Source organism: Heptranchias perlo, chromosome 10, assembly GCF_035084215.1.
Source record: "Heptranchias perlo isolate sHepPer1 chromosome 10, sHepPer1.hap1, whole genome shotgun sequence".
In the NCBI taxonomy this organism is placed as follows: Eukaryota; Metazoa; Chordata; class Chondrichthyes; order Hexanchiformes; family Hexanchidae; genus Heptranchias; species Heptranchias perlo.
In genome coordinates, this window is record NC_090334.1 from 10,932,298 (window position 1) to 10,949,640 (window position 17,343).

At 42.1% G+C, this 17,343-nt stretch overlaps 1 protein-coding gene across 1 annotated transcript in view; it reads right to left on the minus strand.

Annotated features, from left to right (window-relative positions):
* Positions 1–17,343, minus strand: part of tyro3 (TYRO3 protein tyrosine kinase) — a 168,981-nt gene that overhangs the window by 124,639 nt on the left and 26,999 nt on the right. The window contains exon 4 of the mRNA XM_067991213.1: positions 12,615–12,788. Coding sequence (XP_067847314.1) covers positions 12,615–12,788 — 174 coding nt within the window. The remainder of the gene's footprint in view (positions 1–12,614; positions 12,789–17,343) is intronic.

Below are 17,343 nucleotides of genomic sequence, written 5' to 3' on the forward strand. Positions count from 1 at the left end.
CTATCTGAACCCCTCGATTAGATTCCAGTCTGTAACTCACTCGCGGGCATCCATTATTCTATGTATCAACCATCTGAATCCCTCGATTAGATTCCAGCCTGTAACTCACTCCCGGGTATCCATTATTCTATATATAAACTATCTGAACCCCTCGATTAGATTCCAGTCTGCAACTCACTCCCAGGTACCCATTATTCTATATATTAACTATTTGAACCCCTCGATTAGATTCCAGCCTGTAACTCACTCCCGGGTATACATTATTCCATACATAAACCATTTGAGCCCCTCGATTAGATTCCAGTCTGTAATTCACTCCCAGGTATCCATTATTCTATATATAAACCATCTGATCCCCTCGATTAGATTCCAGCCTGTAACTCACTCCCGGGTATCCATTATTCTCACTATAAACCATTTGAGCCCCTCGATTAGATTCCAGTCTGTAATTCACTCCCAGGTATCCATTATTCTCTTTATAAACCATCTGATCCCCTCGATTAGATTCCAGCCTGTAACTCACTCCCGGGTATCCATTATTCCATATTTAAACCATCTGAACCCCTTGATCAGATTCCAGTCTGTAACTCACTCCCAGGTATCCATTATTCTATATATAAACCATCTGATCCCCTCGATTAGATTCCAGCCTGTAACTCACTCCCGGGTATCCATTATTCTACATATAAACCATCTGAACCCCTCGATTAGATTCCAGCCTGTAACTCACTCCCAGGTATCCATTATTCTATATATAAACCATCTGAACCCCTCGATTAGATTCCAGCCTGTAACTCACTCCCGGGTATCCATTATCCTATATATAAACCATCTGAATCCCTCGATTAGATTCCAGTCTGTAACTCACTCCCAGGTATCCATTATTCTATATATAAACCATCTGAACCCCTCGATTAGATTCCAGCCTGTAACTCACTCCCGGATATCCATTATTCTATATATAAACCATCTGAATACCTCGATTAGATTCCAGTCTGTAACTCACTCCCAGGTATCCATTATTCTCTATATAAACCATCTGAATCCCTCGATTAGATTCCAGCCTGTAACTCACTCCCGGATATCCATTATTCTATATATAAACCATCTGAATCCCTCGATTAGATTCCAGCCTGTAACTCACTCCCAGGTATCCATTATTCTATATATAAACCATCTGAACCCCTCGATTAGATTCCAGTCTGTAACTCACTCCCAGGTATCCATTATTCTCTATATAAACCATCTGAACCCCTCGATTAGATTCCAGTCTGTAACTCACTCCCAGGTATCCATTATTCTATATATAAAGCACCTGAACCCCTCGATTAGATTCCAGTCTGTATCTCACTCCCAGGTATCCATTATTCTATATATAAACCATCCGATCCCCTCGATTAGATTCCAGCCTGTAACTCACTCCCAGGTATCCATTATTCTATATATAAACTATCTGTTCCCCTCGATTAGATTCCAGTCTGTAACTCACTCCCGGGTATCCATTATTCGATATATATAACCAACTGAACCCCTCGAATAGATTCCAGTCTGTAACTCACTCCCAGGTATCCATTATTCTCCATATAAACTATCTGAACCCCTCGATTAGATTCCAGCCTGTAACTCACTCCCAGGTATCCATTATTCTATATATAAACCATCTGTTCCCCTCGATTAGATTCCGGTCTGTAACTCACTCCCGGGTATCCATTATTCTATATATAAACCATCTGAACCCCTCGATGAGATTCCAGTCTGTAACTCACTCCCAGGTATCCATTATTCTATATATAAACTATCTGAACCCCTCGATTAGATTCCAGTCTGTAACTCACTCCCGGGCATCCATTATTCTATGTATCAACCATCTGAATCCCTCGATTAGATTCCAGCCTGTAACTCACTCCCAGGTATCCATTATTCTATATATAAACTATCTGAACCCCTCGATTAGATTCCAGCCTGTAACTCACTCCCAGGTATCCATTATTCTATATATAAACTATCTGAATCCCTCGATTAGATTCCAGTCTGTAACTCACTCCCAGGTATCCATTATTCTATATATAAACCATCCGATCCCCTCGATTAGATTCCAGCCTGTAACTCACTCCCAGGTATCCATTATTCTATATATAAACCATCTGTTCCCCTCGATTAGATTCCGGTCTGTAACTCACTCCCGGGTATCCATTATTCTATATATAAACCATCCGAACCCCTCGATTAGATTCCAGTCTGTAACTCACTCCCAGGTATCCATTATTCTATATATAAACTATCTGAACCCCTCGATTAGATTCCAGTCTGTAACTCACTCGCGGGCATCCATTATTCTATGTATCAACCATCTGAATCCCTCGATTAGATTCCAGCCTGTAACTCACTCCCGGGTATCCATTATTCTATATATAAACTATCTGAACCCCTCGATTAGATGCCAGCCTGTAACTCACTCCCAGGTATCCATTATTTTATATATGAACTATCTGAACCCCTCGATTAGATTCCAGTCTGTAACTCACTCCCAGGTATCCATTATTCTATATATAAACCATCCGATCCCCTCGATTAGATTCCAGCCTGTAACTCACTCCCGGGTATCCATTATTCTCTGTATAAACCATCTGAACCCCTCGATTAGATTCCAGCCTGTAACTCACTCCCGGGTATCCATTATTCTACATATAAACCATCTGAACCCCTCGATTAGATTCCAGCCTGTAACTCACTCCCAGGTATCCATTATTCTATACAGAAACCATCTGAACCCCTCGATTAGATTCCAGCCTGTAACTCACTCCCGGGTATCCATTATTCTATATATAAACCATCTGAATCCCTCGATTAGATTCCAGTCTGTAACTCACTCCCAGGTATCCATTATTCTGTATGTAAACTATCTGAACCCCTCGATTAGATTCCAGCCTGTAACTCACTCCCAGGTATCCATTATTCTATATATAAACCATCTGAACCCCTCGATTAGATTCCAGTCTGTAACTCACTCCCAGGTATCCATTATTCTCCATATAAACCATCTGAACCCCTCGATTAGATTCCAGTCTGTAACTCACTCCCAGGTATCCATTATTCTATATATAAAGCACCTGAACCCCTCGATTAGATTCCAGTCTGTATCTCACTCCCAGGTATCCATTATTCTATATATAAACCACCTGAACCCCTCGATTAGATTCCAGTCTGTAACTCACTCCCGGGTATCCATTATTCTATATATAAACCATCTGAACCCCTTGATTAGATTCCAGCCTGTAACTCACTCCCGGGTATCCATTATTCTATATATAAACCATCCGATCCCCTCGATTAGATTCCAGCCTGTAACTCACTCCCGGGTATCCATTATTCTCTATATAAACCATCTGAACCCCTCGATTAGATTCCAGTCTGTAACTCACTCCCAGGTATCCATTATTCTATATATAAACCATCTGAACCCCTCGATTAGATTCCAGTCTGTAACTCACTCCCAGGTATCCATTATTCTATATATAAACCATCCGATCCCCTCGATTAGATTCCAGCCTGTAACTCACTCCCAGGTATCCATTATTCTATATATAAACTATCTGTTCCCCTCGATTGGATTCCGGTCTGTAACTCACTCCCGGGTATCCATTATTCTATATATAAATCATCTGAACCCCTCGATTAGATTCCAGCCTGTAACTCACTCCCAGGTATCCATTATTCTATATATAAACCATCTGTTCCCCTCGATTAGATTCCGGTCTGTCACTCACTCCCGGGTATCCATTATTCTATATATAAACCATCTGAACCCCTCGATTAGATTCCAGTCTGTAACTCACTCCCAGGTATCCATTATTCTATATATAAACTATCTGAACCCCTCGATTAGATTCCAGTCTGTAACTCACTCGCGGGCATCCATTATTCTATGTATCAACCATCTGAATCCCTCGATTAGATTCCAGCCTGTAACTCACTCCCAGGTATCCATTATTCTATATATAAACTATCTGAACCCCTTGATTAGATTCCAGCCTGTAACTCACTCCCAGGTATCCATTATTTTATATATAAACTATCTGAATCCCTCGATTAGATTCCAGTCTGTAACTCACTCCCAGGTATCCATTATTCTATATATAAACCATCCGATCCCCTCGATTAGATTCCAGCCTGTAACTCACTCCCGGGTATCCATTATTCTCTGTATAAACCATCTGAACCCCTCGATTAGATTCCAGCCTGTAACTCACTCCCGGGTATCCATTATTCTACATATAAACCATCTGAACCCCTCGATTAGATTCCAGCCTGTAACTCACTCCCAGGTATCCATTATTCTATACAGAAACCATCTGAACCCCTCGATTAGATTCCAGCCTGTAACTCACTCCCGGGTATCCATTATTCTATATATAAACCATCTGAATCCCTCGATTAGATTCCAGTCTGTAACTCACTCCCAGGTATCCATTATTCTGTATGTAAACTATCTGAACCCCTCGATTAGATTCCAGCCTGTAACTCACTCCCAGGTATCCATTATTCTATATATAAACCATCTGAACCCCTCGATTAGATTCCAGTCTGTAACTCACTCCCAGGTATCCATTATTCTCTATATAAACCATCTGAACCCCTCGATTAGATTCCAGTCTGTAACTCACTCCCAGGTATCCATTATTCTATATATAAAGCACCTGAACCCCTCGATTAGATTCCAGTCTGTATCTCACTCCCAGGTATCCATTATTCTATATATAAACCATCCGATCCCCTCGATTAGATTCCAGCCTGTAACTCACTCCCAGGTATCCATTATTCTATATATAAACTATCTGTTCCCCTCGATTGGATTCCGGTCTGTATCTCACTCCCGGGTATCCATTATTCTATATATAAATCATCTGAACCCCTCGATTAGATTCCAGTCTGTAACTCACTCCCAGGTATCCATTATTCTCCATATAAACTATCTGAACCCCTCGATTAGATTCCAGTCTGTAACTCACTCCCGGGTATCCATTATTCTATATATAAACCATCTGTTCCCCTCGATTAGATTCCGGTCTGTAACTCACTCCCGGGTATCCATTATTCTATATATAAACCATCTGAACCCCTCGATTAGATTCCAGCCTGTAACTCACTCCCAGGTATCCATTATTCTATATATAAACCATCTGTTCCCCTCGATTAGATTCCGGTCTGTAACTCACTCCCGGGTATCCATTATTCTATATATAAACCATCTGTTCCCCTCGATTAGATTCCGGTCTGTAACTCACTCCCAGGTATCCATTATTCTATATATAAACTATCTGAACCCCTCGATTAGATTCCAGCCTGTAACTCACTCCCAGGTATCCATTATTCTATATATAAACTATCTGAATCCCTCGATTAGATTCCAGCCTGTAACTCACTCCCAGGTATCCATTATTCTATATATAAACCATCTGAATCCCTCGATTAGATTCCAGTCTGTAACTCACTCCCAGGTATCCATTATTCTATATATAAACCATCCGATCCCCTCGATTAGATTCCAGCCTGTAACTCACTCCCGGGTATCCATTATTCTATGTATAAATCATCTGAACCCCTCGATTAGATTCCAGTCTGTCACTCACTCCCGGGCATCCATTATTCTATGTATAAACTATCTGAACCGCTCGATTAGATTCCAGCCTGTCACTCACTCCCAGGTATCCATTATTCTATATATAAACTATCTGAACCCCTCGATTAGATTCCAGTCTGTAACTCACTCCCAGTTATCTATTATTCTCTATATAAACTATCTGAACCCCTCGATTAGATTCCAGTCTGTTACTCACTCCCGGGCATCCATTATTCTATATATAAACCATCTGTTCCCCTCGATTAGATTCCGGTCTGTAACTCACTCCTGGGTATCCATTATTCTATATATAAACCATCTGAACCCCTCGATTAGATTCCAGTCTGTAACTCACTCCCAGGTATCCATTATTCTATATATAAACCATCTGATCCCCTCGATTAGATTCCAGTCTGTAACTCACTCCCGGGTATCCATTATTCTATATATAAACCATCTGAACCCCTCGATTAGATTCCAGTCTGTAACTCACTCCCGGGTATCCATTATTCTATATATAAACTATCTGAACCCCTCGATTAGATTCCAGCCTGTAACTCACTCCCAGGTATCCATTATTCTATATATAAACCATCTGATCCCCTCGATTAGATTCCAGTCTGTAACTCACTCCCAGGTATCCATTATTCTATATATAAACCATCTGAACCCCTCGATTAGATTCCAGTCTGTAACTCACTCCCGGGCATCCATTATTCTATGTATCAACCATCTGAATCCCTCGATTGGATTCCAGCCTGTAACTCACTCCCAGGTATCCATTATTCTATATATAAACTATCTGAATCCCTCGATTAGATTCCAGTCTGTAACTCACTCCCAGGTATCCATTATTCTATATATAAACTATCTGAATCCCTCGATTAGATTCCAGCCTGTAACTCACTCCCAGGTATCCATTATTCTATATATAAACTATCTGAACCCCTCGATTAGATTCCAGCCTGTAACTCACTCCCAGGTATCCATTATTCTATATATAAACTATCTGAATCCCTCGATTAGATTCCAGTCTGTAACTCACTCCCAGGTATCCATTATTCTATATATAAACCATCCGATCCCCTCGATTAGATTCCAGCCTGTAACTCACTCCCGGGTATCCATTATTCTATGTATAAACCATCTGAACCCCTCGATTAGATTCCAGTCTGTAACTCACTCCCGGGCATCCATTATTCTATGTATAAACTATCTGAACCGCTCGATTAGATTCCAGCCTGTCACTCACTCCCAGGTATCCATTATTCTATATATAAACTATCTGAACCCCTCGATTAGATTCCAGTCTGTAACTCACTCCCAGTTATCTATTATTCTCTATATAAACTGTCTGAACCCCTCGATTAGATTCCAGTCTGTAACTCACTCCCGGGTATCCATTATTCTATATATCAACCATCTGAATCCCTCGATTAGATTCCAGTCTGGCACTCACTCCCAGGTATCCATTATTCTCTATATAAACTATCTGAACCCCTCGATTAGATTCCAGTCTGTAACTCACTCCCGGGTATCCATTATTCTATATATAAACTATCTGAACCCCTCGATTAGATTCCAGTCTGTAACTCACTCCTGGGTATCCATTATTCTATATATAATCTATCTGAACCCCTCGATTAGATTCCAGTCTGTAACTCACTCCCAGGTATCCATTATTCTATATATAATCTATCTGAACCCCTCGATTAGATTCCAGTCTGTAACTCACTCCCAGGTATCCATTATTCTATATATAAACCATCTGAACCCCTCGATTAGATTCCAGTCTGTAACTCACTCCCAGGTATCCATTATTCTATATATAAACCATCCGATCCCCTCGATTAGATTCCAGCCTGTAACTCACTCCCAGGTATCCATTATTCTATATATAAACTATCTGTTCCCCTCGATTGGATTCCGGTCTGTAACTCACTCCCGGGTATCCATTATTCTATATATAAATCATCTGAACCCCTCGATTAGATTCCAGCCTGTAACTCACTCCCAGGTATCCATTATTCTATATATAAACCATCTGTTCCCCTCGATTAGATTCCGGTCTGTCACTCACTCCCGGGTATCCATTATTCTATATATAAACCATCTGAACCCCTCGATTAGATTCCAGTCTGTAACTCACTCCCAGGTATCCATTATTCTATATATAAACTATCTGAACCCCTCGATTAGATTCCAGTCTGTAACTCACTCGCGGGCATCCATTATTCTATGTATCAACCATCTGAATCCCTCGATTAGATTCCAGCCTGTAACTCACTCCCAGGTATCCATTATTCTATATATAAACTATCTGAACCCCTTGATTAGATTCCAGCCTGTAACTCACTCCCAGGTATCCATTATTTTATATATAAACTATCTGAATCCCTCGATTAGATTCCAGTCTGTAACTCACTCCCAGGTATCCATTATTCTATATATAAACCATCCGATCCCCTCGATTAGATTCCAGCCTGTAACTCACTCCCGGGTATCCATTATTCTCTGTATAAACCATCTGAACCCCTCGATTAGATTCCAGCCTGTAACTCACTCCCGGGTATCCATTATTCTACATATAAACCATCTGAACCCCTCGATTAGATTCCAGCCTGTAACTCACTCCCAGGTATCCATTATTCTATACAGAAACCATCTGAACCCCTCGATTAGATTCCAGCCTGTAACTCACTCCCGGGTATCCATTATTCTATATATAAACCATCTGAATCCCTCGATTAGATTCCAGTCTGTAACTCACTCCCAGGTATCCATTATTCTGTATGTAAACTATCTGAACCCCTCGATTAGATTCCAGCCTGTAACTCACTCCCAGGTATCCATTATTCTATATATAAACCATCTGAACCCCTCGATTAGATTCCAGTCTGTAACTCACTCCCAGGTATCCATTATTCTCTATATAAACCATCTGAACCCCTCGATTAGATTCCAGTCTGTAACTCACTCCCAGGTATCCATTATTCTATATATAAAGCACCTGAACCCCTCGATTAGATTCCAGTCTGTATCTCACTCCCAGGTATCCATTATTCTATATATAAACCATCCGATCCCCTCGATTAGATTCCAGCCTGTAACTCACTCCCAGGTATCCATTATTCTATATATAAACTATCTGTTCCCCTCGATTGGATTCCGGTCTGTATCTCACTCCCGGGTATCCATTATTCTATATATAAATCATCTGAACCCCTCGATTAGATTCCAGTCTGTAACTCACTCCCAGGTATCCATTATTCTCCATATAAACTATCTGAACCCCTCGATTAGATTCCAGTCTGTAACTCACTCCCGGGTATCCATTATTCTATATATAAACCATCTGTTCCCCTCGATTAGATTCCGGTCTGTAACTCACTCCCGGGTATCCATTATTCTATATATAAACCATCTGAACCCCTCGATTAGATTCCAGCCTGTAACTCACTCCCAGGTATCCATTATTCTATATATAAACCATCTGTTCCCCTCGATTAGATTCCGGTCTGTAACTCACTCCCGGGTATCCATTATTCTATATATAAACCATCTGTTCCCCTCGATTAGATTCCGGTCTGTAACTCACTCCCAGGTATCCATTATTCTATATATAAACTATCTGAACCCCTCGATTAGATTCCAGCCTGTAACTCACTCCCAGGTATCCATTATTCTATATATAAACTATCTGAATCCCTCGATTAGATTCCAGCCTGTAACTCACTCCCAGGTATCCATTATTCTATATATAAACCATCTGAATCCCTCGATTAGATTCCAGTCTGTAACTCACTCCCAGGTATCCATTATTCTATATATAAACCATCCGATCCCCTCGATTAGATTCCAGCCTGTAACTCACTCCCGGGTATCCATTATTCTATGTATAAATCATCTGAACCCCTCGATTAGATTCCAGTCTGTCACTCACTCCCGGGCATCCATTATTCTATGTATAAACTATCTGAACCGCTCGATTAGATTCCAGCCTGTCACTCACTCCCAGGTATCCATTATTCTATATATAAACTATCTGAACCCCTCGATTAGATTCCAGTCTGTAACTCACTCCCAGTTATCTATTATTCTCTATATAAACTATCTGAACCCCTCGATTAGATTCCAGTCTGTTACTCACTCCCGGGCATCCATTATTCTATATATAAACCATCTGTTCCCCTCGATTAGATTCCGGTCTGTAACTCACTCCTGGGTATCCATTATTCTATATATAAACCATCTGAACCCCTCGATTAGATTCCAGTCTGTAACTCACTCCCAGGTATCCATTATTCTATATATAAACCATCTGATCCCCTCGATTAGATTCCAGTCTGTAACTCACTCCCGGGTATCCATTATTCTATATATAAACCATCTGAACCCCTCGATTAGATTCCAGTCTGTAACTCACTCCCGGGTATCCATTATTCTATATATAAACTATCTGAACCCCTCGATTAGATTCCAGCCTGTAACTCACTCCCAGGTATCCATTATTCTATATATAAACCATCTGATCCCCTCGATTAGATTCCAGTCTGTAACTCACTCCCAGGTATCCATTATTCTATATATAAACCATCTGAACCCCTCGATTAGATTCCAGTCTGTAACTCACTCCCGGGCATCCATTATTCTATGTATCAACCATCTGAATCCCTCGATTGGATTCCAGCCTGTAACTCACTCCCAGGTATCCATTATTCTATATATAAACTATCTGAATCCCTCGATTAGATTCCAGTCTGTAACTCACTCCCAGGTATCCATTATTCTATATATAAACTATCTGAATCCCTCGATTAGATTCCAGCCTGTAACTCACTCCCAGGTATCCATTATTCTATATATAAACTATCTGAACCCCTCGATTAGATTCCAGCCTGTAACTCACTCCCAGGTATCCATTATTCTATATATAAACTATCTGAATCCCTCGATTAGATTCCAGTCTGTAACTCACTCCCAGGTATCCATTATTCTATATATAAACCATCCGATCCCCTCGATTAGATTCCAGCCTGTAACTCACTCCCGGGTATCCATTATTCTATGTATAAACCATCTGAACCCCTCGATTAGATTCCAGTCTGTAACTCACTCCCGGGCATCCATTATTCTATGTATAAACTATCTGAACCGCTCGATTAGATTCCAGCCTGTCACTCACTCCCAGGTATCCATTATTCTATATATAAACTATCTGAACCCCTCGATTAGATTCCAGTCTGTAACTCACTCCCAGTTATCTATTATTCTCTATATAAACTGTCTGAACCCCTCGATTAGATTCCAGTCTGTAACTCACTCCCGGGTATCCATTATTCTATATATCAACCATCTGAATCCCTCGATTAGATTCCAGTCTGGCACTCACTCCCAGGTATCCATTATTCTCTATATAAACTATCTGAACCCCTCGATTAGATTCCAGTCTGTAACTCACTCCCGGGTATCCATTATTCTATATATAAACTATCTGAACCCCTCGATTAGATTCCAGTCTGTAACTCACTCCTGGGTATCCATTATTCTATATATAATCTATCTGAACCCCTCGATTAGATTCCAGTCTGTAACTCACTCCCAGGTATCCATTATTCTATATATAATCTATCTGAACCCCTCGATTAGATTCCAGTCTGTAACTCACTCCCAGGTATCCATTATTCTATATCTCAACCATCTGAACCCCTCGATTAGATTCGAGCCTGTATCTGACTATTTCATTCTGCACAGTGTTTTTGTCAATCGCTGGGATGCATTTTCCCAGTGCTGTGTCATTAAACTGCTGTGAGTGTGTGTCCGTACATGCTGAATACTGACTATGAGTCCTGCTCAGTGGGGGAACAGGCCGCCTGCCTGGGCTGAAGTGACTCATGCAAGTCGGAGAGTTCTGCCCAAGAAATCCCAATATACCTCGTGACTGTCAGTTACAAGAGAAATTCCACCAAACACATTTCCCTTTCCTGCCTCTCTACAAATAATATCGCTGGCAGGGTGAGTGATAGGAGGAGGAGGTCACTGACAACTGCTTCTCATCCCAGAAAGAACGATCGACAAATTCATTCGTAAAGCAGTTAATGAGCAAGCAGCAAAGCGAGCTCCAACTTGCCAGCTGCATTAATGAGAACGTTCCTCTAACAGGTTCTGACTGAAGCAATTACAAGAACAAAGGGTCCCGCTGACTTAGAGAGTGAGAACCGAATTTAAAATACAGCCGGTGCCACGTTATCCGGGCAGTGCCATCATTCCCAAAGAGGCTGGTACTACTTCATCTTGGACCTCCTCAATTGTATGGGTTCTTGTTTTTGTCCGGGATGAATCCAGGCTAACAAGAGCTGGCACCAATTACAGCAGTGGGAAATAGTAGGTCAATGGATGCCCATTGGTCCAATGCAGGAATGGATCCAATTCAGAGAGTGCAATAGCCGTACAATAATACGCTCCCATTCAGAGGATCTGAAAGATATTCCCAGTGCAGTAATGAAATTCCATTCAAATGACCTAACAACTAACGCAGAAGAACACAGCATTCCCACATGAAAGGGTCGGATAGCAGTACAGTGATGGACTCCCACCAAGAGGGTTCAATTGCAGTACTGTGATGGACTCCCACTGAGAGGGTCTGATAGCAGTACTGTGATGGACTCCCACCGAGAGGGTCTGATAGCAGTACTGTGATGGACTCCCACCGAGAGGGTCCGATCGCAGTACTGTGATGGAATCCCCCTGAGAGGGTCCGATCGCAGTACTGTGATGGACTCCCACTGAGAGGGTCCGATCGCAGTATTATGATGGAGTCCCAGTTATAGATGTACGGAGGTGTCCCTTATCTCCAGCTGTTGATTGTTGGACTCTGATCGGAGGGGTCGGTAGCTCTGGCAGTAGATCTTTCGATGCCTGATCAGAGGATCAAGTAAGGCTAGTTGACTACTTTTTAATGAGGTAATCTAAGAGGTCTTTACACAACCCTTACCTTTAACAGTCAGTACAGAAGGGGAGTCTTTCCATGTTTCTTCAACTAAAACCCCTCCCATCTTCCATAAAAACTCTGTCGGCTCTGGCCGTCCAACAGCAGCACAGGTCAGGTTGAAGGGTGTATCCTTAAATACAAAGAGGTCCTGTGGCTGCTCTGTGAAGTATGGCAGACCTAGTCAGAAAAATATAGCTGTTGTTACAGAGCCATATCCACCACCTAACTGCCAATTACATCACCCCTCCCAATAAATAAATGGGCACAGTATTTGGCACTCCATTAGGTGGTTCCGGCAACAATTACCCACAACGCACCTACTGCTGAGGAACTCGTATTCAGCAGAGCCATTGTCCCAAAGGTCTAATGTTAGCAAGATTCCACACTGACCCTTGATACGGAACTTGTAACGTCCATTACCCTAAACCCTACACACTGACCATTACCCTAAACCCTACACACTGACCATTACCCTAAACCCTATACACTGACCATTACCCTACACACTGACCATTACCCTAAACCCTACACACTGACCATTACCCTAAACCCTACACACTGACCATCACCCTAAACCCTATACACTGACCATTACCCTAAACCCTACACACTGACCATTACCCTAAACCCTACAAACTGACCATCACCCTAAACCCTATACACTGACCATTACCCTAAACCCTACACACTGACCATTACCCTAAACCCTACAAACTGACCATTACCCTAAACCCTATACATTGAACATTATCCTAAATCCTACAAACTGACCATTACCCTAAACCCTATACACTGACCATTACCCTAAATCCTATATACTGACCATTACCCTAAACCCTATATGCTGACCATTACCCTAAACCCTATACATTGAACATTATCCTAAATACTACAAACTGACCATTACCCTAAACCCTATATGCTGACCATTACCCTAAACCCTATACACTGACCATTACCCTAAACCCTATACACTGACCATTACCCTAAACCCTATACACTGACCATTACCCTAAACCCTACACACTGACCATTACCCTAAACCCTACAAACTGACCATTACCCTAAACCCTATACATTGAACATTATCCTAAATCCTACAAACTGACCATTACCCTAAACCCTATACACTGACCATTACCCTAAATCCTATATACTGACCATTACCCTAAACCCTATATGCTGACCATTACCCTAAACCCTATACATTGAACATTATCCTAAATACTACAAACTGACCATTACCCTAAACCCTATATGCTGACCATTACCCTAAACCCTATACACTGACCATTACCCTAAACCCTATACACTGACCATTACCCTAAACCCTATACACTGGCCATTACCCTAAACCCTATACACTGACCATTACCCTAAACCCTACAAACTGACCATTACCCTAAACCCTATACATTGAACATTATCCTAAATCCTACAAACTGACCATTACCCTAAACCCTATATGCTGACCATTACTCTAAACCCTATACACTGACCATTACCCTAAACCCTATATGCTGACCATTACTCTAAACCCTATACACTGACCATTACCCTAAACCCTATATGCTGACCATTACTCTAAACCCTATACACTGACCATTACCCTAAACCCTATATGCTGACCATTACTCTAAACCCTATACACTGACCATTACCCTAAACCCTATACACTGACCATTACCCTAAACCCTATACACTGAACATTACCCTAAACCCTCTTTAAGGATTCTGAAATGTCCATTCTCCTAAACTCTATACAATTATCCTAGAAACAGGCCCTACAATGATTATTACCCTAAACTCTATACAATTATGTTAGATACAGGCCCTACAATCACGATTATCCTAAACTCTACCATGTAGAAGTGTTTCCTACTTCACTCTTGGAAGTCCTAGCTCTAATTTTTAGGCTATGTCCCCTAGTCCTAGACTCCCCAACCAGCAGAAATAATTTCTCTCTATCTACCCTAGATAAAAGGCTAAAGACGGAGGAAGCCCGAGAGGAGCACAAAAAGTGCAGGGGGATACTTAAAAAGGAAATTAGGAGATCAAGGAGGGGCCATGAAAAAACACTGGCGAGCAAAATAAAGGAAAATCCTAAGATGTTTTATAAGTATATTAAGGGTAAGAGGATAACTAGGGAAAAAATAGAGCCCATTAGGGACAAAAATGGCAATCTGTGTGTGTGGAGCCGGAAGATGTAGGAGGGGTTCTAAATGAATTTTTTGCATCTGTTTTCACTATGGAGAAGGACGACGTAGACAGAGAAATACGGCAGGGGGACTGTGATATACTCGAACATATTAACATCGAGCGGGAGGAGGTATTGGCGGTTTTAGCAGGCCTAAAAATGGATAAATCCCCAGGCCCGGACGAAATGTATCCCAGGCTACTGTGTGAGGCAAAGGAGGAGATTGCGGGGGCTCTAACACATATATTCAGAACCTCTCTGGCCACAGGGGATGTGCCAGAGGACTGGAGAACCGCTAATGTAGTACCATTATTCAAGAAGGGGAGTAGGGAAAAACCGGGGAACTACAGGCCAGTGAGCCTAACATCAGTGGTAGGAAAATTATTGGAAAAAATTCTGAAGGACAAAATTAGTCTCCACTTGGAGAAGCAAGGATTAATCAGGGATAGTCAACATGGCTTTGTCAAGGGAAGATCATGTCTGACTAATTTGATTGAATTTTTTGAGGGGGTGACTAGGCGTGTGGATGAGGGTAACGCAGTGGATGTGGTATACATGGATTTCAGTAAGGCCTTCGATAAAGTCCCCCACAGGAGACTGGTCAAGAAGGTACGAGCCCATGGAATCCAGGGTGCCTTGGCACTTTGGATACAAAACTGGCTTAGTGGCAGAAGGCAGAGGGTGATGGTCGAAGGTTGTTTTTGTGACTGGAAGCCTGTGGCCAGTGGGGTACCACAGGGGACTCTATATCGGTGCTGGGTCCCTTGCTGTTTGTGGTCTACATTAATGACTTGGATATGAATGTAAAAGGTATGATCAGTAAGTTCGCTGATGATACAAAAATTGGTAGGGTGGTAAATAGCGAGGAGGATAGCCTCAGTCTGCAGGACGATATAGATGGGTTGGTCAGATGGGCGGAACAGTGGCAAATGGAATTTAACCCGGAAAAGTGCGAGGTGATGCACTTTGGAGGGACTAACAAGGCAAGGGAATACACAATGAATGGGAGGACCCTAGGCAAGACAGAGGGTCAGAGGGATCTTGGTGTGCAAGTTCACAGATCCCTGAAGGCGGCGGAACAGGTAGATAAGGTGGTAAAGAAGGCATATGGGATACTTGCCTTTATTAGCCGAGGCATAGAATATAAGAGCAAGGAGGTTATGATGGAGCTGTATAAAACACTGGTTAGGCCACAGCTGGAGTACTGTGTGCAGTTCTGGTCGCCGCACTACAGGAAGGATGTGATCGCTTTGGAGAGGGTGCAGAGGAGATTCACCAGGATGTTACCAGGGCTGGAGCGCTTCAGCTATGAAGAGAGACTGGGAAGATTGGGTTTGTTTTCCTTGGAGCAGAGGAGGCTGAGGGGGGACATGATTGAGGTGTACAAAATTATGAGGGGCACAGATAGGATGGATACTAAGGAGCTTTTTCCCTTCGTTGAGGGTTCTATAACAAGGGGGCATAGATTCAAGGTAAAAGGCGGGAGGTTTAGAGGGGATTTGAGAAAGAACTTTTTCACCCAGAGGGTGGTTGGAGTCTGGAACTCACTGCCTGAGAGGGTTGTGGAGGCAGGAACCCTCACAACATTCAAGAAGCATTTGGATGAGCACTTGAAATGCCATAGCATACAAGGCTACGGACCAAATGCTGGAATATGGGATTAGATTAGACTGGGCTTGATGGCCGGCGTGGACACGATGGGCCGAAGGGCCTCTATCCGTGCTGCATAACTCTATGACTCTATGACTCTACCCTATCAGTTCCCCTTAATATCTTGAAAACTTCGATCAAATCACCCCTTAATCTTCTCAATTCCAGGGAATACAACCCAAGTTTGTGTAATCTCGCCTCGTAATTTAACTCTTGGAGTCCAGGTATCATTCTAGTAAATCTACGCTGCACTCCCTCCAAGGCCAATATATCCTTCCTAAGGTGCGGTGCCCAGAACTGAACACAGTACTCCAGGTGTGGTCTAACCAGGGTTTTCTATAGCTGTAGCATAACTTCTACCCCCTTGTATTCTAGTCCTTTAGCTATAAAGGCCAGCATTCCATTGGCCTTTTTGATTATTTTCTGTACCTGACCTGACACGTTCACGACATTTTAATGATCTATGTAGATGGACCCCCTAATCCACTTTGGACCTCCAGTGTTTCGAGCTTTTCACCATTTAGAAAGTACTCTGATCTATCCTTTATAGGTCCAAAGTGGATGACCTCACACTTGCCTACACTGAAATCTATTTGCCACAGTTTTGTCCATTCACTTAATGTATTAATATCTCTCTGTAATTTTATGCTTCCATCTACACTGCTTACAATGCTGCCTATCTTTGTTTTTTTCAGCAAATTTGGATCTGTGGCTCTCTATCCCATCATCTAAGTCGTTAATAAATACAGTGAATAGTTGAGGCCCCAACACAGATCCCTGTGGGACATCACTAGTCACATCCTGCCAATTTGAGTCCCTGCCCATTATCCCTACTCTCTGCCTCCTGCCGCTCAGCCAATTTCCTAACCAGGTCAATAATTTGCC